The following is a 22,817-nucleotide window of genomic DNA, read 5'->3' on the forward strand; positions in this document are numbered from 1 at the left end:
TTTTGGAAAACGAAAATAACTTTTTTTTTAAAGTGTTGTAATTGGGACAGCGCGCCACCGAACACTGAACCGTGTTCAAAACAGCGGTCTGCGCATCTGAGACGCTAGAATCACACACCTGTACTTACACCACGTGAAACGGGTCCAATAGAGTCTAATGACGTCATTCGTTTATTAACTGGCACCAATGACGCCATATTGCAAGGGACATCAGCCATGGTGTGCTTATTATGCAAATTAAACTCTCAGCGGTGAATATGAAAAATATGAATCGAATTTATGCAAAAAATACATTAGTGACTTGTGATATCTGTATTGTTTTGGCTAGGAAACTACATAGCTTGTAAATACTAGGTACATTTAGTAAATAAGTACAAAAAAATGTTCGTGTGAAATTGCCCTTATTCCAAGATTGTACATGAAAAAGCTCAAGATATTTTGGATCCAAAGACTGAATACAAATATCACGGGCTGTTTGGGGAAATATCTGTATTTCAAACACAGGAGTCCATCTGTTGGTCTACAACACTGGGTCTCAATATATAAATACATAGTAGTATCGCAATAGCTTCTTGGAGGCGATCGTGAGCCATACTGCGGTTCCGAGGGACAAGTCCCGATTAACAGAAAGCATACTGTATTTAACCCTAAGGCGAATCACTGTCAAACTGCCTGGTATGATGTTACCTCCCATGTATGGTCAGCCTGCAGGATCCAGCACTTCATCACGATGTTAAATTTCAGTTGGCAACCGGCATTCTCTATACCGTTAATGACCAGCAGCTGACCTGCACATTACTCTGCGTTGCTGGCCATGATAATAATAACCCAGCTGTTATTTTATTTGAATTGACGACACTGTGAATATTCAGATAAATAGATTTAACTTACTTTAAAACATATGTAAACTCCCTGTTAAAACCCGTATGCCGCCAAAGTGCCTACGATACAAAGAGTAATCCAACGGCCCATTCCAAGACACCCACAAACCTTCACAATTTAATGCTTGGAGTGAAAGGAATTGGCGGAACACGTTTGTGGACGGACCAGAGACCTACTTTCTGTCCGTTTCTATGCATGCTCCAGACGAGACGAGACAGCTACATGGCCGACCTTGCAACGACCAGTGTCAAGTGACTGGGGCCGATACAGTGACAGCAATTGCAGGTCTTCCCTTCCAATATGAGAGCCTCTTTTGGGTTTGGCGTGTCTTGAACAGAGAGGAAAAGATCAGTTACCACAATCATGTTATCATGTAAAATATATCTTCTCACTCAGCTGCAGCTTAAACTTAACAGTTTAGTATATGTTTCACCTTACCTTTTTAGGTTCTAATCATGTTGTATCTATGCATGTTGCAGAATATGCTTAAGAGTTTAGTATATGTTTCACCTTACCTTTTTAGGTTCTAAGCATGTTGTATCTATGCATGTTGTGAATGGTTAAACATGCTATAACTCTGTGCTGCTCACATGTTTTATAATTGATCGCTACCAGCTACGGGTTAACTAGGAACCTGTCAAAATTGACAATACTTGGAAAACAAGCCTGTCATGATGAAATTTCCTGTACTATTACCCTGCTCTATATTGCAATAGGTTCCATATAACAAGTCAACTCATTTAAATTTCATCTGCCCTTGATCATATCCACAGGTACATTTAATAATTTGGCTTGACATACATTCACTGCCAATGTAGTACGGGAGAGTACGGAAACAGTATTTCACGACAAAAGCCCCTATACATGAAAAAGGATGGCTAGTCTTTTCTGTTCTTGAATTATTATATCTTGCTTTGTAGACTCGGTCTCCAGTGACCTATGCATGTATTACGAGTGATTCATGTCAGGCACGGTGACTTGGCTAATTGCGTGTGAATAAGCCCCGACGGATTAGGACGTTGATCGTGATATCAACCACTAGCCCAAACTCGATTATTTAAAAGCGTGTGCAGCATTAACTTACACACAAACACACGAAAATTCTTAAATGTATGTTTTAGTGATATTAACATAGTTATTTGAAGTATTACTGCAATGTTTTGCACCGAATTGTGCATTCCTTTGTTGTATAAATATCTCTGGTTTGTATAGCTATTATTTTACAAATATTCTCTCACACTAGCAATGCTTCCTTTTCTTCACTAGCATGCCTACTGTTTGTTTAACAAGCCAAGCCACAGGAGAAAGCAATAAGTAAATAAAATATTTTATGGCACTTCAAACGCCAACGTGTAAAACTAAGTTGTGTCCCTTAGATGGTACATCGCCAACACCATTCGTCACCACTCGCCTTTTACCGTAACAATAACACGAGTTGGTCATCCGTTCTGCTAGGCCGAAAAATGAAAAATCCCAACATTTTTAAAAATTTAGTGTGTGTGTGTGTGGGGGGGGGGGGGGGGGGGGGGGGGGGGGGGGGGATTCTTGTTGGGGCAAAAATGAAAAAAGAGTTTCTCCCTCATAACTTTTTTTTTTCAGTGAAACAAACTCTTCCCTACCTCCTCCTTTTTGAGAAGTACTCCGTGTTTAGAATTAAAAGTGTAAATAATAGAGTTAAGCAGATTTAGTGGCTGAGAATAGAGCTGTCATTACTGGGTTTTGATGTCATGTAACCAATGGATACTATGGATTAAAATATCACCTGAGCCATTTCACCTGTGGAAGCCAGTTTTCGAGAATATTATACTCAACAAAAAAGAACCATGGGAAGTCGACCGTAATTTATTGCATTAGAAACTTCAATGTAAAGAATATACAGCAATTGTAGAAGCACCACGTTGCAATAAAATGGCAAGTGTTCATGGTCAGTTCATCTGTGACACTCACAGTCCAAACGACGTGCCTTCAAACACATGCACCCTCGGAAGACAAGGTTACATATGAGCGAGAGGGTTGGGTTAACGCCGCTTTTAACAGTATGGTATTCCAGTAATATCACGGCGGGTCGGATAAATGTAGGATGAAAGCCCGAAGTGGTACATGTCTCAGACCTTTACCACTTTTGTAAAACTCACGAGCACGTGAATGATGCTGACAAACCTAGATTCGGGATTCGAACTTACAACCATTCGTTTCTGGCGTGCCCAAGGGACGCAGCTCTGCACATCCTATGGCAGAGCCTTAGACGACTGGGCCACCCGTGTTCCCAAATCACAAGTTACAAATAGTGTCATTCTGAACCTAATCAGTATTGATCCTCCTCTGACGTCTATTCACGCTTGACAACACAGACGATTTCTTATGGTCGGGTCAGAGACATTCATCCTCCTTACCAATATTGCGGAACTCTGCACAGCAGTTGTAACCCTTGGTCCGTCCGTCCGAGGGTGGCCATTGGTTGTTCTAGTGTTCTTAAGGCGGTTAAGAAGGCGGAGAATGGTTGCCCTGGTAACAATGAAACGATGTGCATCTGCACTGACAGAGGCGCCTGCTTCATCCATACCAACAACCGTTAACGTTGCTTATGTAATATTCGTGGCATCTTCTTTTCTGAGTGTCAGATTCCATTCCTTGTGATTTTTATTATTGTTAATACACGTTATCAATTGATCAATCCGAAAGTGTTCATGCGTCATGCGTTTAATGTTTGGCACATTTTTCAGTGCCTTCACATTGTATTCCCCTCAGGACCATAGATGCATGCGTCACGCATGATTTACATGTGCATTGTGCATTGTTGTGATTTTTCATCATTTGAAACACCAGGCGAAATACAGCAATGAAAAAACCAAATTTGAAACTTGCATACTTTCTTATTTTGTTGAGTATATATTTTTTCATTTCAAAATCAGTTGAAATCCACAAATTTAATTCTATCTTTTCCATCCAAGCGAACCATGAATTGCATCCTTCCACAGCCAGACTGTATAACAAACACTTTCCCATCCCTGCAGATGAACGAAACACGTGCATCTTTCCAAGTTTCGGGTGAGTAGTTAGGAACTTTGGATATGCAGGTTTGTATTTGTCGCCTTAAAACTTCTTCAGCTTTGTTGTTTTCTTGCCCTTCATGCCCAACTGTCGCTATCACAAGCTTGCCAAGGGTTCTTTTGTTGATTTCCTTAACTTTTACCTGAGGATTTGGGTGAAAAAGAAAACTGATGTTAAAAGACCATGGCATACGTGCGTGTGCGTTTTTGTGTGCGTGTGTGCCCCTTGTGTGCGTGTTGGCAGTTGGGTGTTTGGGCGTATCAACCCATCATCATTGGAACAATTGAACATTTGACTGATTGGAACAATCCCCGTTTTAACGTTAATTACTAGGGGGCGCCCGTGAACATCTGGGTTAGAACAGGTCTTCAGCAACCATCTTTCGAAATCTCCCCCGTCACGTTAATCGTGTCGGCATTTTGACTTCTTGTACTTGATGTAAATGTATTGAAAAGCGCTGTCGTTGTGACCGACTTACTGAGTTCAACAGGCCTTTCTCATCTGATGGTGATATTGTTTGAACACATGTGTTGTTTTAGATGTTTCTGAAGAGCAATTTGTGCAAACATACGTTCATGTCACCTGTCTGGATAAGGAACTATTTTATTCCGCGATACAGCTGGTTGTTGTATGTCTGTCAGTGTAAACATGAAGTCACACGTGCAATATAAAATAATGTATAGATCTGGGCCTCCGACGTTCATACAGCTGGGCCCTCACTCTATGAAGGTTTATACTTCAATGAACTCACACAACGTGAAAGTCAATTCTTAAATGAAGGATGGTGAAGGTGAGATACAGTTTGTGTCAAGAAATACAAGTTCTTTACTTACAAACAAGTCCACAGAACTTTCGTCAAATTCAGGCACGACGCGTCTCTGAAGAACAGAATGGTTCATGAGTTATTATTTGAGTTTAGTGTTAATGCTTTGTTCCAGTACATGACCACCGTAATATGTAATATGTTACAGTATTATGTGAGTTTACACTTGTCACTTGTCATGTCACAAATGAGTTTACGGCGGTCATGACACTAACATTAAGCTCACCTGACTTATTAATCTTACACCACATCTTCGCAGATTATTTGCATCCATCCAGCAGTTGGCTGACACATGATAAACAAAACCACCCTTTTTTTAACAAAATTGTAGCCTGTCAACAGTGTCACGTATGGCCTGCTGGTTTTGAACACTATTTTCTGTTCTTTTTAACGGCCCCGTGATAAACATATCTTATCCTTAAAATCTTAGGACGTACTTCAATTAGGACATGTCCTCATCAACAAATCAGTTAAGATAAAAATGGATTTATGTTTCATGGTCCGACTGCAGCGTGACATTGATCGTCTGCCACGACGGTTGCTCCATGTAGGGCAGGACAAGGGTATCCGGTACACCTACATGCAAACCGTGCCATCAGTGTAACTTTTCAGTAATTTGCAGGGAAGATTAATTAATTAATTTGGACCCAAGGGGGTTTTCGGTTAGAATTGCTACCCGACGGGGTTGATCGTTGCTCAGAATATCAATCAGTGGATTGTCTGCCCCAGACTCTATTTTCAAACCCGCCGACGTCACAGAGCTGGAATATTGTCGAGTACGACGTTTAACAAACTAGCCAAACAAGCTCAACATGCAAATGCGCCACAGACATGTATATGGGTGTGTTTCATTTGTTGAACAAAGAATCGGTAACTTACAGTGAAAAAGTAGCCATACATTCGTTCCCATCCGCGTATGATCTGGAAAAAGAAAACACATTACAAACCACTCTGTTTGTCCCCAAAAAGAAACTGTTATGTGCATAATGTGTAAAAACCCAATATTGTGTTCATATTTGATCGATTCTCCTCATTCCTAATCCATATTTTCTTTTGGGGTATTATGCAAATGTATATGCTTAACATTGTAGTTTACCTACGCAAACGGGCCATGTGAGCGTTTGGCGAAAGAGGTTACCCTTCATAAATATTTCCTATATTCACCAAGGATTATACCAAGGAGGTTTGACCGAGTGAGTGAGTGAGTGTATGGTTTTACGCCGCTTTTAGCAATATTCCAGCAATATCACGGCGGGGGGCACCAGAAATCGGCTTCACAAATTGCACCCATATCGGAAGTCGAACTCGGGTCTTCGGCGTGACGAGCAAACGCTTTAACCACTAGGCTACCCGACCGCCCCGGTTTGATCGAGTACATTGTGGAAAAAGGTGAATGATAGTGTACATTTGTTAATAGAAACTAAGAAGAGTTACAACAAACAATACATAAAATACATAACAATTTATGTTTTATACGTCCGTCACCATTTTACCAGATTGTTTTGAAATGTCAGAGGCCAGTTAGTCTCATACTCATAGAAGCGACGACACTTCGATAAAGATACTCAACTAATTATTATCCAGTAATATAACTGCTGTCATAATATAGGCAATGATACAAACCTGGTCCCACATTTCAACATGTATACGGGCAGATACTTCCCTTTTGTAGAGGCCACTTCACTCGAAGTTGAATGCCTTCTAACACCGCAGTACAATACGACCATCCAGGTTCAATTCACTACGCTACCAAGGCGGGTATACACGATATGTCACTGTCGATTACACCGCCTACGCAAGAGTAACGCCACACCCACAGAAGAGATGACTCGTAATTCACTTTCCTACCCAGAATTCCATGCGGCCGGAAGCCAACCAGCACAGTACCTCTGCCACAGGCCAGCGTCATGTGATGATTCGTCACATCTTACACAGTCCATTCAAGATATTGAATATGCTTTAATTTTCATCCGTTTCATGTTTGACAAATCTACACATTTTCATAAACAAATGGGGGACACGGGTGGCCCGGTCGTCTAAGGCGCCGCGTTTCGCTGTGCAGAGTTGCGTCCCTTGGGCACGCCAGAAACCTATGATTGTGAGTTCGAATCCCGGTTCGCCCCGATTATGTTTGTAGGTTTGTCAGCACCATACCCGTGCTCGTGGGTTTCACCGAAGTGGTAAACGTCAGAGATCTGCATCACTTCGGGCTTTCCTCCCACATTAAGCAGACACGCCGTGATGTAACTGGAATACTGTTAAAAGCGGCGTTAAACCCAACTCACTCACTCATAAACAAATGTCAAAGAATGGTTACGGTTCATTATGAAAGTATGCTAATACGTATGGAATACGTGAAAATCTACTTGTTTTTGCGTAGTTATCCTTTGTTTACATTGGTTGCACGGCTCCACGTGCTGTCATCAAAGCCCAACGGAGAGCTAGCGATACGGTCACTATGATGCATAATCATATATTGTCATGCAACTCACTGTCGCAATTGTAGTAGAATATCTATAAAATTATGCAAAACAATATGTAAAGCGCCCCCAAATACTTGCATTAGTCCGTTCTATACTGATTTCTGAAAAAGCGCGTTTGTTTACAATCAAGAGATAGGTCCGGTCACGTGATATGCAAATTAGCCTGTGGCAGTGGTGTTATGCTGAGTCACCACTGCGCCGGAGTGTGCTTGCAAAAAAGCGGGATTGAATACACACACGTTACAGACGGATTACATTAAGTTGCATTGACCAAGATAAACCAACTGAAGCTTAAGGATTTATTATTAAAAGTAAGCAATTTAAACTGAGCTAAAGTATTAATGCTTTAAGAAGACACTTAAAGGTTGGACATAGCGTGAGAACGCCAAACAGGCGAATATACACAAGCTAGCAGCACTGATAGTACCTAGTTTGATCTAATGCACAGCTGACCAGATCCCGACTACACAGAGGATAATACAAATCTGGACAGGTATAGGTTGCTACGATGCCAGTCTAAATAGTGAGTGAGTGAGTTTGGTTTTACGCCGAATTAAGCACTATTCCAGCAATATCACGGCTGAGGACGCCAGAAATGGGCTTCACAAATTGTATCCATGTCGGGATTCGAACCCGGGTCTTCGACGTGACGAGCGAACGCTTTAACCACTAGGCTAACCGACCGCCCCAGTCTAAATAGAGGATCAAACTACCTGCTAAGTAGCCAGCTTCTGCATGCTCAGCTTGACAGCGACTCTGGTCTTTAGACTTCAAACCAACGCTGCTGTACGAACTCATATTCGCTGAGTAGATTTATCAATAAGAAAATAAACGAGACGGGCGACAAAGCGCGGACGTCGTTCACATCACGCCAGTCAAGGCTATTAAGTGTGTTTTTCTGCCAAACTATATTCCGATACTACTGATTAGCATTTAAACTAAGGTACGTGATAGGACCATCATGTTAAGGTGTATTAAATGCAATAAAGGTCCAAGTGGTTATAACTAAAACCCACAGGGAATTCAACGTTTAATATACATAAGCAATAACAATACAAGGATGTGGTCCCTCAACTGGGAACCTTGTCACAGGGTGTCACATCACCTTGCACCAAACGTACCAGCGTTGACGTCAACGGGCACAAATAACTGTCATTACTGTCACATATTTCCAATCTGGATGAGGCGGTGTATGAGCCTGGTCGTGAAAGCTTTCGTTCATGGCGAGTTTGATTTCCCATATGGTGAAAGACCAATTTGGGTGTCTCCCACCTAGATATTGCTGGAATATTGCTGAAGGCGACGCAAAACTATGCTCCCCCACGCATATTGATGGCAATTGCGTGTGATGTTTCCATTTAACATTACAAGAGACAATACAAGTGCAATACAGCATGACAGCAGCCTCCAGAAGCAAGGCTACCTGTAACTCTTTGGAAATACCCAATAGCGAATTCAAAGCATACGACCTCGAAAGCACATGCACCGAACGACATTGATATGGTGTCAAAGGAAGACATTGAAAGCGTCAAAGCGTGTCTGTCTGACAAAATACACTTGAACCAGAGTTAAAATGATCTTATATTCAGGTCGTGAGAAACCTGTTTTGGCTTCCCCTGGTTGTATGTACTTAGTAAGGATTTCGAAGTGGAATGAGTTGCCCCTTTGGTGTTTCTTTAATGTAACAAAATAGAGTAAAGGATCTACAGTGATTAAATCAGATCCAAATGTTTCAGCTTCTATTTGGAAATCTTCTATTTCATTACACACGGACACCGCCCACGTAATGTAATACTACCGGGGAAACCCCAAATCACATTCATCCAATCAGTATACAGCTAGGCACAAACAACCGGTTAACCTACATGTTGACGTTCGACTGGTGCAACGTTGACATTGGCAGTTATTGTTGGTGTCCTGTAAGGACTAAATACAGAAAATAACGAATATCTAATACATAATCCCTCTGGTACAACGTAAAATGGTTCTTGTAATAACTTTGGTAGAAGGACAGACCCGTGAAGAAGCGGGGTAGAATAGGTCTTCAGCAACCCATGCTTGCCGTAAAAGGCGACTATGCTTGTCGTAAGAGGCGACTAACGGGATCGGGTGATCCGGCTCGCTGCCTTGGTTGATGCATCGTATCCCAATTGCGTGGATCGATGCTTATGATATCAATCAGTGGATTGTCTGGTCCAGACTCGATTATTTACAGACCGACGTCATATAGCTGGAATATTGCTGAGTGCGGCGTTAAACAACAAACAAAGTTAACAAACAAACAAATAAACAAAATTAAACGGTAGAATAGATGAACTGATGAATAGTATCGCTCGTGTTCGTGATTTCGCGCAATATAGTAATGGTCGCCACTGGGCTATGTCATAATGGATTAATGCAGCTGATCATATTTGAATCTGTGTAAATATCTGAAACTATGCCTTACTTATCAGACTGCAATTACCAAAATCAGTCTTAATCCGTAGTATCTACACTGACGGGCAAAATAAAGTGTACACTTGAAAACTGGATGTGACAATAATATTATCAACGTTATCAAAACGTTACTTGGCTGAAAACAATCGTCGAAACTGCAAATTTAAGGTCCAAAATACATCACCATAGCATACCATTTCCTGTTTCTTTCATTTCAGCCACAATCAAATATGGTTGTAAACTTTTTTGGCCTGGCAGTATATTAACAAACAAGGTTATTTTCTCACTATACATAAAGTCATTATATATGTCATTATATATGTCATGTAAATAATAAGTAAGGACTAAATCTATTGCGCAATCCAAGTAGTTTTCTTCGCAAGCATATGCCGGTCTAACACACAACAGGTTTACAAACAGTTTCAAGGAGTAATCAAATGGGAATGAAATGATACAAACCCGGTCGCACATTCCAACTTTTAGGTATTGAGCGTGACTTTTGTAGAGGCGGCTTTGGTACAAGCGGAACGCTTGCCACGTTGCAGTACAATAAATCATCTATTAAATAACCTTCACCGAGATTCGCGATCACGTGCTACACATTTCATTCAACTGTGTTCCTGTAAGGTACGGTTCCTACATTGAAGGCATTAACGTTTGGCCTTTGCACCTATTGGAATGACGTTTGCAGACACAGTGTTGGAAGTTTTCTGTCATGGGAGTGGTAAGTTTTAGTTACTTATCATTTGATGACATACCCGCCTTAACACAGCCATTTCGTGACACAACTAATCATTGAATTTATTGCTAGGGAACGTAAGCTTACAACTCGAAACCAACAACTACTGATGTCATGTAACGATTTTCCTCATTTCTGTTAAGTAGATTTTCTCGATTAGGTATTGTGCATCATTTGAAAGGGACTTACACACTGACAGAGAAAACAGTTACTCATTTTCATGTACCTATATTCTTTGGCCTTCGCAATGTAAGTACTGTATCTCACTGAAAAATATACGTTTGACAAAACTCATTATCAAAACATATTATCAATGTGTACACTTGATTTACGAAAACTTATTTTTTCAATCATAAAAATCATAGAATTTATTGTATGGGAAGATGTACATTTTTGGAAAACCATGTACCACAATTGTATTGACATGACATGTATATATAAATGCTGTACCTGCTGAGATGAATAAAGAGGGGGAATTTAAAAAAAATAAATTCAGTCATGACTAATATTGTTACTACTGAAACCATGTGGTCATGTCATTTAGAACACGTGATATGTTTATGTATGAACGTACGAAAGTTACGAACGTATTATTTGTACCAGTTGCAGAAGCTTTTGAACCTTTGCATAATTGGTAAATAATTTATTATGATACTCTCTGAAACGTAGCAAAGAACCTTTGGCCCATCTGCAATTGTTTTCTAGGTTAACAAGTGTCTTTGCATGTGCTTGTGAAGCAGGGATACACTCATTTCTTTCTCGAACACCTGGTTCCATCACAATTTGATAGTGATTCATAAACTCATGCTCATGATATAGTCGAAATCGTACAGTGGACTTGGGTTTTTGTAGAGATTTATTGTGATTATGAGAAGCTTTTGTCGCTTTATAGTTAGAATAGTATGATATTTATCGTCTATATCTCCAGTTGTCAAATAGGGATGATACCAGGTGTTCGTGAAAAGGAGTGCGTATCCTGCTCATTGGTGGCACCCATCACAAACACATGCAAAGGCAACTCAGTTGTTCATCTGAGAAGGCATGCGAACAGATTGTACATGTTAAAATAGAAAATAGAGAATTGCATTTGACATCACTTTTGTGGAGTTGAATGACTATTTGACTATAAATGAACGATATCAGATACCCATACACCTGAAGCTTCAGTAAAACATCTTTGGCCAAATGTCCTTGTTTTGGTTTCGTCAATCCGAGCAGAAATCATACCGAAAGATATCAGATGAGTTAATGAGGTCAGATTATAACCCCGGGTGACAAGTACAGTATGAATTTCCAAATATATCTCATGCTTGAATGAACTTGATGACCATTCCTTTAACAAAATATTTCTGTCAATACAAATGTACGCTGCTGGTTTTTGTTCGTGTTCTCACATACTCTTGTTCTTGTTTGTTTTAGGCCAACAGTTCGAATTCTTCTAATGTACAGGTAAGATTTGTAAGGTATTATTTTGTGTCTGACATACAACCCCATACATATTTCGTTCTTACCCTTTGTTTTACTCAGTGATATACCCCGAGGAGACTCCGGGTTAGAATTGGGCCCCAGCAACCTGTGCTTGTCGTAAGCGGAGACCTAACTGATCGGGTGGTCAGACTCGTTGACTTCGTTGACATTATGTCAGCATGCCCCTATGACGTGGACCATTGCTCATAATATCAGTCACTGGTTTTCTGAATGCAAACTGTCATCGAATCTCAGTTGCATGGATCGATTCTCATGATATCAATCACTGGATTGTCTGGTCCAGAGTCGATTATGTAAAAACCGCCGTCACATAGCTGTAATATTGCTGAGTGTGACGTAATACAATAAACACACACACACACACACACTTCTACATAAAAGCCCTCTTCGTTCTATTATAACGAGTAATTGTGGCAAAACATGCTATGAAGACTGTGTGTAAACATCACAAAGTAAACACCAATAAAGTATTATCTTTATCTTCATTAAAATAACAAATTGGATTACTCTCTACCAAGTAAACGCACCCCTGTACAAACAAATATATACATTAAATTCCTTAACAAATAAATTGACCCATGAAGATCCGGGTTTGAATAGGTCTTCAGCATTGAGCGGCCTTAAACAACAAACACATTCGGTAAATTATTTTTTATTGTTGTGAGATGAGATGTTATCAGCATTCATGTGAAGGGGTGTAAACCACCTTTGAATGTTTGTTTTTCAAAATTACAATAACAATCCTGTTTGTTCCTGGTCAACTTTTGTTAATTTTTGTTTCAGGACAACAGTTCCAAACCTTCTGCAGGCCAGGTAAGATTTGTCTAGGTTCAGCGGGGCGGTCGGGTAGCCTAATGGTTAAAGCGTTCGCTCGTCACGCCGAAGACCCGGGTTCGATTCCTGACATGGGTACAATGTGTGAAGCCCATTTCTCGTGTCCTCTGCCGTGATATTGCTGGAATATTGCTAACAGCGGCGTAAAACCATACTCACTCACTCTAGGTTCAGCAGTTCCGTCTGGATCAGAAGTGTTTTTCGTTTCCTAATCAGCGGCAAAATGTATGTTATTCTTTATGTTTAAGACAGGTTTAGGTGAGTTGTTTGATTATCAGTGGGCTTCACACAGGGTTACTGTCTTAGTCCACTACCCTTTCTAGACCAGTAAATTACAAACTATTAATGACATACATGTATCATTACTTAGAATGCTATTGAACCATATTCTGAAATCTAAGTTCTATTATTCTTATAGCTGGAATACTGCTGATTGCGGCGTCAAAAATAAATAAATTAATACTTAATGCAATGTTTATTTATATTATCACATACAAGATGCTAACGGATAAGGTAATTCTCCTAATACCCAATGGTCTATCTATACATTCTTATGCTTAATAACAGTTTATACACTGCAAATACCGCACCCAGGTCTACCGCATACTCACACACAAGTATGTTAAAACAAGTTTACTGTGCTCGTGACTGTTCCTGACTGTTAATACGTTCTGATCCATGATGTTTCTTTCAGACCACCGAACCGCCTTTTAACGGAAAGGTAAATATAAAACGTCGACGCCAGAGAAAAACCAGTCTCGAATACTAGTATCTGCCGAGACAGATTCAATTGGCAAAATAGAAGGGAAACTTTTATGAATGGATCACTGTAAATTAGTGATGAAAATTTACGATGACACCTGCGGAATATCTAATGTATGAATATAATATTTATATATATAAAATGTAACGGTCAGGTGTGGCACAGCTATTTCAGAGAAACGTGCCGGGAACTGAGTAGGATTAGATAAACAAATATTTTGTCAACATGACACGTAACGGTACGATGCCCCAAATTCAGCTCAGAGCTGACAATGCCCATTGTGAACAGCTGATGGCTTTTTATTAGGGAATGAAAGTCTATGTAACTAAAGTGATGAAACTTTAATGACAATGTGTTTACTTTGCTTGGTGTTACTTTTAAACATTCATCTGTTAAATCTGTGCAGAGTTGCTCCCCATGGACACGGCAGAAACCCATGATCGTGGGTTCGAATCCCTGTTCGCCCCGAATATGTTTCTGGGTTTGTTAGCACCATACCCGTGCTGTGGGTTTCACCAAAGTGGTACACTTCTGAGACCTGCATCGCTTTGAGTTTTCCTCCCACATTGAGCCGACACAATACTGTTCAAATCGGCGTTAAACTCAACTCACTCACTCAGTCTTGGTTTCGTTCTGTTGCAAATATTGTGCTTTTGATATTTCTAGGTAATCAAGTGCGGAATCATTGTTCGACACAGCGACGTGAGCAAATTCATATCTGAAAACGATGAGTCTTTGTCAGATGAAGACAGGCGAGTGTTACAAGGATGCTTCGACCTCTTTGAATCAAAGCCAGAATTTGTATGGCGGCATTGCGCAATCGAAGTGATGTGTCCATCCCTAAATGTCAAGTTTATGGCTGGGAATGAGACTAACAGATACATTGTACGCATCAAGAACGGAGAGGTGGTGACCCCCAATATGAGTAAAAGCCATCGTGCCCGAGCCCATGACGGTTTTCTGTGGATCTGGACCCATGCAAGGGATTCCTTCTCACGTGTCCGTAATCTGGCCATTGAATATGTGTCCAAGAATACAAATGAAGAGGAAACTTGATATCATAATGACTTTTTAACATTGGTATTCGTTTCAGTACCAAAACTACGCAATTTCGTGCTCACACAACTCTACTGTGGATAACTTGTAACGTGTATTCTTTGTTTTGTATGAAGACGATTAAGAGAAAATATATGAAACTATATTTTATTTAAGAATGTTGTGTTTGCAATGTTTAGTAATAAATAATTGAAGCTATGCATTCAATTCACGTTTACGTCTGGTTTGTCTCCATTCTTTTCTTTTTCACAACACTTTTGTCATGATAAGGCGGGGGTAGTCTGAACGTTTAAACCGTTTGTTCGTCACGCCGGATTGGTACAGTGTATGAAGCCTATTTCCGGTGTCCCTCCGCCGTAATATTGCTGAAATAAAGCTAAAAGTGCCGTTGTTATATCCCCGGCAGATACACATGTGCGTCTTAGACGGAAAGTAACAAGGTCTTGTTTGTAACTCCCATACAGTCGTGACTCCCATACTTTAACATAGGCTTTCGATAGTCATAGAATTAAGATAGATTTGTGGATAGGGGCCCTGGAAACTAAGCAGCCAAATTACCCGAGTATTCATTGTATTGCCGGACTTTGTCGATGTGACAAATTCAAAACGTCAAAGAAAGAGAATAATACCTGCCGAAACAGATTTCTATAGGACTTCAAACAAATTACGATTTGGAATATGTGTTTGAGTTGTGAATATAGAATTCAGTGACCAATATAAATAGGCTTTGACACTATTCAACATGAATTTATGCAGGATGTCGGTCGTTGTCAGTGCGAATGCGTGAATCGTCAAAGAAAGATTTATGTTGCACAAAGGTACTATACTGCGTTGGACATTTTCGTTGAAGCCGAAATGTTAGCCAAGTGACAAAATATATACGCATATTTTAGAGACCCGTGACCGATCGGCAAGGGAGCAATCTTTTGTACAGGTAAAATGTATGTGTTGCAATACACGCTATGTTTGATGTTGGGCGTTTTCTTTTCTGCGAATATAGGTTTTGTGTTAGCTATCTTAATGTAACTCACAGATGGTATGTCTTATTCGACAGATTGTTTGAATTGGTTGGCACTTAAAGCGACAAATACTCTCTGGTTATCTATCTATCTATCTGAAGATATTATTGACTGTATTCCAAACACTGGCTTTCAAAACGAACCACCTTTTAAAGACACAAAGGGAAAACCAAAATGTGTATTGAATGAAATTTTGCAAAGGGAGGGATCCAAAATATCAAAATCCTCTCGTAGTGGATGCGCCTATGTAGTTAACACTGTGTTTGTGTGTTGTGTAACGCGGCACTCAGTAATATTACGCCTATGTGACGGAGATCTGTAAATAATCTAGTCTAGACCAGACAATGACGTGCTTGATATCATGAGCATTGATCCACGTAATTGAGATACGATGACATACAATGAACCAAGTCTCCAAGCCCGAACACCCCATGCATTTACTCGCCTCTTACAACAGCAGAGATTGCCGGGGGCCTGTTCCTCCCCGGAATCCCCCCTGGTGTGACCAATAATTCTTCCCTCAATGTTGGGGAACACCTTTATTTGCATAACGGATTTGACCGACCGGAACAAATCCACAAATAATAGATAAGATGAATTGTTTAAATTAATATATTTGTTCGACCGCTCTTTCTTCGATGGCGTTTCAAGAAAAAAAGGTGCTATAAAACACAATTAAAATTATTTTATTTACTTTTGTATACCGACATGATTAATGAAATGCATTTTTAGGTATTTTTTCTCAGTATTTACTTACAGACGTAGATATACTTCTTGCTCGAAAAGTATTAGTCATCCTGCACTTTTATCCGAATATAAGATTTATTCTTATTGTACTGATCGACCAAGAACATGTATTTTTTCATTTCGACCTGACCAACGTAATTGTTAGTTAGGGGTGGTGGGATAGCCCAGTGATTAAATAGTTCACATATCAGGCCGAATTCCCCACATGAAACCCTATTTCTTGTGTCCCCCGCCGTGTTGTTGCTGGAATATTGCGAAAGGCGGCGTTAAGCCATGCTCACTCACTATTAATTAGCTGGAACATGAACCATAAAATCATACGTGCGTGGCCTCATTACCTGTCTTGGATACCGGGAAGGGGCTTATGCAGGATCAGTGCGTGCAGACCTCTTGTGCCAACAAGAAAGTCGTAATACAACTGACATTGACAGATAATGGTCAAAGAATGTTCAGTGTTCAGTGTTCGTATACATATCCCTTTATGAGAAAGTAGTCCACAACCGAAGTTTGAGTTTGCATATGAAAGAAGTTTGCCGAGGGCCGCGGAGCGGTCCGACATTCAAGATATGGTCTTCCATCACAGCCGATGACAACACCTTCATAAATCCTGTGCAGATTGTTGTGACGATTACCCCTCGTATGTTCATGAGATTTTGAAACTGTGCTTGCAGTGGGTTTGTGACCTTAAAGTTTATATAGGTACACTCTATAGTAATTTTCCTATCGATACACGTACCTGTCATACTTTTATTACAATAACAGAAGGACAAAACAGCTCGGGGAACCGCTCACTTAATGTTTTAACGCTAGCGGACTCGACATGGGCTTATATGCGTTGGATTTCTATAATTCGTTTAAAATTAATAATGACAGGTGCGTGTATCGATAGGAAATGTATGAGGGGGGGGGGGGATAATTTTCTAGGATAAAATATGACCAACACAATTTGAAGCAGCAATAACAATTGTATTGTAGAAATTCATCATTCAGAACAGTAAAATGCGAATTTACTAATTCAACAACAAAGTCCTTGACCTCCAACAGGGACATTTCTTGACAAGGGGTCATTCGTCCAGTATTCGATCAACAACATTGGTTACAAGTTTAAGGTGACGACGGCCCAGACCGTTTAATACGGGTAATGACCTCCATGAGCGGCAATGCATCTTCGAATGCGGCGTCGAACTGAGTAGACAAGCGTCCTCACATCGACTGCAGGTATCCGAATCCATTTCTCACGGAGGGCAACGATCAACGCTTGTCTCGTGAAGGGAGGATGTTGACGTTTCCGAAGACGACGCCCCAGCTGGCCCCAGAGATGTTCTATGGGTGACAGATCTGGTGATCGAGTTGGCCACGGTAGGACAGTCACGTTGTTGGCGTTGAGGAAGATTCTAGTAATACGGGCTGTATGGGGTGTGGCGTTATATTGTTGGAACACCGTCAGTTGTTGACGCTGGATGAAAGGAAGAACCACTGGCCGTAAGATATTGTCAATGTAGCGTTGTGCTGTCAGATTGCCTTCGATGATGACAAGTTCCGTCTTCTCGTCCCCGCAAATGCCGCCCCAGACCATCACACTTCCGCCCCCGTAAGGTTCCACCTCCTGGACACAACAAGGAGCCGTACGTTCACCACGTCGTCGATAAACTCGCGTCCGCCCATCAGGTTTGAAGAGTTGGAACCTTCTCTCGTCACTAAACAGCACTCGCCGCCATTCCCTTTGTTGCCATCGCTGAGTTTGCCTGCGCCACGTCAATCTGGCACGTCGATGTTGACGGGTCAAGGTCATTCCCTTGATAGGGCGATAAGCCCGAAGACCATAATGTCGTAGTCGTCTGGTCACTGTTTGTCTGCTGACCGAATGACCTTAGCTGTTGGCAGCTGATGACGTCACAGTAAGACATCTGTTCCTCAGATGAAGTACCCATAAAAAGGTCATCCTGCGGGGTCGTGACCTTTGGTCTGCCACTCCGTGGTCTGTCTGCGGTTCTGCCAGTCTGTCGGAGACGTGCGACCAGTCTGGTAATGGTCATCTTGGAGCAGTTCATGTTAATGGCAACCGCTCTCTGTGTCTCTCCCATCTGCAGCATACCTATGGCTCTCTCCCTCTGGACAGCGGTCAGTCGTTGCATGTTCGTTGGTGTTTATCATCGCAACCAATGATAGGGAACAGATCCGTGCGTAATTTATACCCGGAAATTGCACGATAATTTGGGAAAGAATGTTTTAAAAAATTGCTGAAAAACACCAATATCTCCCAAAATCCGCAAAGCAGGTGCAAAGAACGACAGAGAACATGAAGGCTGTATTCGTGAGATGTGTTCATTACTGTTTTTGAACAGGTTGGCATCTTTGTTTGGCCCTGAGCATATTATAACAACGTCGCCATTGAAGCAAATAGGGGGTGTTCGCCGTCGGGGCATCCAGTATGTTTTGTGTAAGGAATGCTATATGTAGCCCAATGCATTTGTGTCCCATTAGGCATTATTTCAATACACTTCATGACATATTTAGTCTTTGGAACATCCATATCTATGGAAAGGTGAACAGGTATGAAAGGTAGACTATAAAAATAGAACATGTGCTGTTTACAGCCAAAGGTTATGCAACGAAAGAGACGACACAACCTTTGCCAATGTCCGTCATTACAAACAGGGTACAGTGGAAAAGTAATTAACTGAGATAGAGTAAACATTCACGCTCATAGTTTCACGTGTACTTAATCAGAGCGAGAAATAATAATTATAATAATAATAAGAATAAGAATAATATCAGACAATAGATCCCACCACCTTCGCTCTTCCTTCAATCGCTTATATTAACCAATCATAATGGGAGGGCGTGGTTTAATTAACGTGGAGGCCTTTTATTTGCATTGTGTACTTATGCACATATTTATTTGTCTGATGATCCTCTTGTGAAGCATGTCAAGACTAATGGAGAAAACAAGGCATTCCACAGTTTCTTAAACGAACCAAGTATGTGGGACATAATCTCAATGTTAGTGTTGATTTTGTGGATGGTTCTGTACTGCTGGACGGTGTCAACCAAGTGAAGTGCCATATCAAATCGGCGCAGTCTCAGCTTTTCAAGGAGAGGCTATCTGAACGACCACTGTATCGAGTTTTTGTGCAATGTGTTGTGAGGATCAGCAAGCCTGCATAGTTCTTCGCTTGGATGAAATCGGCTGGCCTGAATGTGAAACTGAAGGCTTTCTGTTTGCTGCTCAGGACCAGTCACTCCCCACTCGAAACCGTCAATGTGTGATTTTGCATCAAAATGTAAATATGAAATGTCCAGCACATTGTCAGTGGATGCCCAACTTTGGCACCGTATCTTGAGCGACATGATGGAGTAGCTCTATCATTTTATTACCGTCTGTGGTTTTGACACGGAGGTCCATCTATTACGACCCAGAATATGTAGAGGGCGTGATGGAAAATCATAAACGCTAAATTCTTTGGAACAGGCCCATATACAGCCTCAGACCTATCCAGGCCAACAAACCTGATCTTGTCCTTTTTGATAAATCAAATGAAATCATTTATATTATTAAAATTTTCTGTCCCTTTTTTGATTGACAAGATTCGGGAAAAAACATGGCAATTGTGCGAACCTCGCTTTCGAAATTTCACGCTTGCATCCGCTTGCTTGTAAGTTGTCTGACTCCCCATTGTTCTCGGTGCACTCACTTTGACACTGTTGACTGACATTGGGAGAGTAAACGGGTTTGCTACCAGGAATACAGCCCTTCTGACAACCTGGGTAAAGCAGCCGGCTGCAGGTTTGGGGAGTCTTCACATTCTCCGAAAAGTTCTTTGTGGGATTGACTAGGCAGCGCTTCAGGGAGAAGTCCCATTCGCTGTCTGGGCTGCGTGTAGAGGGGGCAAGGGCCCTGAGCTGATGATGAGCCTATGACTGTGCCAGGATCACCCAAACCCTCTTTCCTGCATTTTATATTTTGATCTGTAAATAATGATAATAAGAACAACAACAACAACAACAATAATAATAATAATAAAAAAATCATAATAATGATGTGTATTTTAACATACATATAACTATTATAAACTAGTAATAACAACGACAATAATTATGTATATATATTGATACTAACAATTATGGAATACTTTTTGCACTCATACTAATGCATTATACACTCTTCAAAAAAAGAAACGCATAGGTATTTTGAGAATTCCCCAGTAATCGTCATAAGGACAATTCTTATATTTGATTCCCGTTAATCATGTCATGTTTGTTGTGCATTGCGCGCAGACACATCTCAAAATGTTGTTTGTAAAGTTTTAACGTTTATCAGCAAAAATGGAAAGCATGCAGGGAAATTGCTTTCAGAAAAAGTTTTCAGCACAATGCACGTGCAAAGTGTTGGAAACAAGAGTAGAGACACTGACTATAAAAGACCGTACAAAATTCATCAGTTCAATACGAATTTTCTGACGTGAACGGAGATCGAAAAATGCCAAGAATAACTGCAGCTGACCGAAATATCGCCATTGGACGTTTGGAAGCAGGGGAGGCCAAGTCCACCGTTGCAAGACACTTCAACGTTCACCAAAGCACCATATCTCGACTATGGGATCGATATACCCGCACTAATTCGACTCAAGATCATCCCAGAAGTGGAAGACCAAGAGTGACCACCCCTGCTCGGGATCGGTACATCCGGTTGCATCACCTTCGGAATCGATTTGCTACAGCAACGGACACTGCAGGACAAGTGCCTGGTATGCGAAGAATTTCCGACCAAACCATCAAAAATCGTCTGAGGGAAGTGGGAATTTGAGCGAGACGACCAAAAGTTGGACCAGTTTTGCGACGTCTACACCGTCAACGACGTGTCCGGTGGTGCAACAGAGTACAGGCACGGGATCTCAGGAATTGGCGACGTGCTTGGTTCAGTGATGAGTCACGTTTTCTTCTTCAACGACGGGATGGAAGACAACGTGTATACCGACGTCGACATGAACGTTTTGCGCCGAACTGCGTTCGACAGGTGGACCGATTTGGTGGAGGGAGTGTCGTGGTGTGGGGAGCCATATCCTACAAGGGTAGATCACAGTTAGTGGTTGTCCAGGGCAATCTTACACAAACCGATACATAAACCCGAATTCTGCGACCTCACCTCCTCCCAACTTTGGACCGCCAGAGGGAGCTGTTCCAACATGACAACGCTCGGCCCCTGACAACACGTGCAACAGTTAATTTCCTTGTTAATGAGAACATCAATGTCCTTCCAAGGCCGTCCAAATTGCCTGATCTCAACCCGATTGAACATTATCGAACTTTATCGACGCGTCCGTCAACGTCACCAGCGTCCCCACACACTGGCTCAACTCGCCAACGCCTTGCAGGAGGAATGGCGAAGAATTCCCCACGAAAAAAAACGGACGACTTGTGCAATCTGAGCCAAGGAGGTGTCGAGCACTGACGGCTGCAAGAGGTGGTGTGACCAGGTACTGACCATGGCGCCCCCTTGTGGCTACACATGTGCAATGACTGAACTGAATTAATGCTGACAATGACGACAATGCTTTTGTCGATCACTGTGTCTAATTTCATTTGATTGTGTTCACGCATATTCTGTGTAGATACTTTTACATCCGCTTAATAAATATCCTTATTTTTTAACTATGCGTTTCTTCTTTTGAAGAGTGTATTATTAATTTTAGTTTTGATACCATAGCCATGTCATAAATAAAAAAATAAAATAATTGCTATGTAGAGCGTTGATTGCTCTATCAGGCATGAACATTCGTCATACCCCAGATTCAGCCCTGATCCCTCTGTCATACCCCACAGTCAGCCCTGATCCCTCTGTCATACCCCACAGTCAGCCCTGATCCCTCTGTCATACCCCACAGTCAGCCCTGATCCCTCTGTCATACCCCACAGTCAGCCCTGATCCCTCCATCATACCCCACAGTCAGCCCTGATCCCTCCATCATACCCCACAGTCAGCCCTGATCCCTCTGCCATACCCCACAGTCAGCCCTGATCCCTCCATCATACCCCACAGTCAGCCCTGATCCCTCCATCATACCCCACAGTCAGCCCTGATCCCTCTGCCATACCCCACAGTCAGCCCTGATCCCTCTATCATACCCCACAGTCAGCCCTGATCCCTCCATCATACCCCACAGTCAGCCCTGATCCCTCTGCCATACCCCACAGTCAGCCCTGATCCCTCTATCATACCCCACAGTCAGCCCTGATCCCTCTGTCATACCCCACAGTCAGCCCTGATCCCTCTGTCATACCCCACAGTCAGCCCTGATCCCTCCATCATACCCCACAGTCAGCCCTGATCCCTCTGCCATACCCCACAGTCAGCCCTGATCCCTCCATCATACCCCACAGTCAGCCCTGATCCCTCCATCATACCCCACAGTCAGCCCTGATCCCTCTGTCATACCCCACAGTCAGCCCTGATCCCTCCATCATACCCCACAGTCAGCCAACTGTCACTGGCACA

General features: G+C 41.7%; 2 protein-coding genes across 4 annotated transcripts; one reads left to right on the forward strand and one right to left on the reverse strand.

The window, feature by feature from the left end:
- Positions 1 to 2,533: 2,533 nt before the first annotated feature.
- Positions 2,534 to 10,222, reverse strand: LOC124146311. 2 transcript variants are annotated; one of them, XM_046516555.2, is made up of 4 exons: positions 10,135 to 10,222; positions 5,636 to 5,677; positions 4,767 to 4,811; positions 2,534 to 4,075 (listed from the first exon to the last, which is right to left on the reverse strand). In XM_046516555.2, exons 1-4 carry the CDS (start codon positions 10,144 to 10,146, stop codon positions 3,791 to 3,793), a joined length of 384 nt encoding a protein of 127 aa, XP_046372511.1. In that variant the 5' UTR covers positions 10,147 to 10,222; the 3' UTR covers positions 2,534 to 3,790. The 2 variants fall into 2 exon arrangements, with proteins under 2 accessions (XP_046372511.1, XP_046372512.1); XM_046516556.2 differs by lacking the exon at positions 10,135 to 10,222 and adding an exon at positions 6,380 to 6,643.
- LOC124146310 lies at positions 10,189 to 14,669 on the forward strand. 2 transcript variants are annotated; one of them, XM_046516552.2, is made up of 5 exons: positions 10,195 to 10,399; positions 11,834 to 11,863; positions 12,686 to 12,715; positions 13,431 to 13,457; positions 14,166 to 14,668. In XM_046516552.2, the coding sequence occupies exons 1-5, from the start codon at positions 10,391 to 10,393 to the stop codon at positions 14,553 to 14,555; spliced, it is 486 nt and encodes a 161-aa protein (XP_046372508.1). In that variant the 5' UTR covers positions 10,195 to 10,390; the 3' UTR covers positions 14,556 to 14,668. The 2 variants fall into 2 exon arrangements, with proteins under 2 accessions (XP_046372509.1, XP_046372508.1); XM_046516553.2 differs by lacking the exon at positions 13,431 to 13,457 and having other exon boundaries at positions 10,189 to 10,399; positions 14,166 to 14,669.
- Positions 14,670 to 22,817: the final 8,148 nt, after the last annotated feature.

Source organism: Haliotis rufescens, unplaced genomic scaffold (assembly GCF_023055435.1).
Source record: "Haliotis rufescens isolate VD_foot unplaced genomic scaffold, xgHalRufe1.0.p SCAF_11, whole genome shotgun sequence".
NCBI lineage: Eukaryota > Metazoa > Mollusca > Gastropoda > Lepetellida > Haliotidae > Haliotis > Haliotis rufescens.

What these genes read in the sequence shown, in the direction of transcription:
- LOC124146311 (XM_046516555.2), bottom strand. An exon ending in TGTATGGCTACTTTTTCACT is followed by an intron (nt 4,812 to 5,635) that starts GTAAGTTACCGA and finishes TCTGTTCTTCAG; the next exon opens with AGACGCGTCGTGCCTGAATT. An exon ending in AAAGTTCTGTGGACTTGTTT is followed by an intron (nt 4,076 to 4,766) that starts GTAAGTAAAGAA and finishes CCAAATCCTCAG; the next exon opens with GTAAAAGTTAAGGAAATCAA.
- LOC124146310 (XM_046516552.2), top strand. An exon ending in CGAATTCTTCTAATGTACAG is followed by an intron (nt 11,864 to 12,685) that starts GTAAGATTTGTA and finishes TTTTTGTTTCAG; the next exon opens with GACAACAGTTCCAAACCTTC. An exon ending in AACCGCCTTTTAACGGAAAG is followed by an intron (nt 13,458 to 14,165) that starts GTAAATATAAAA and finishes TGATATTTCTAG; the next exon opens with GTAATCAAGTGCGGAATCAT.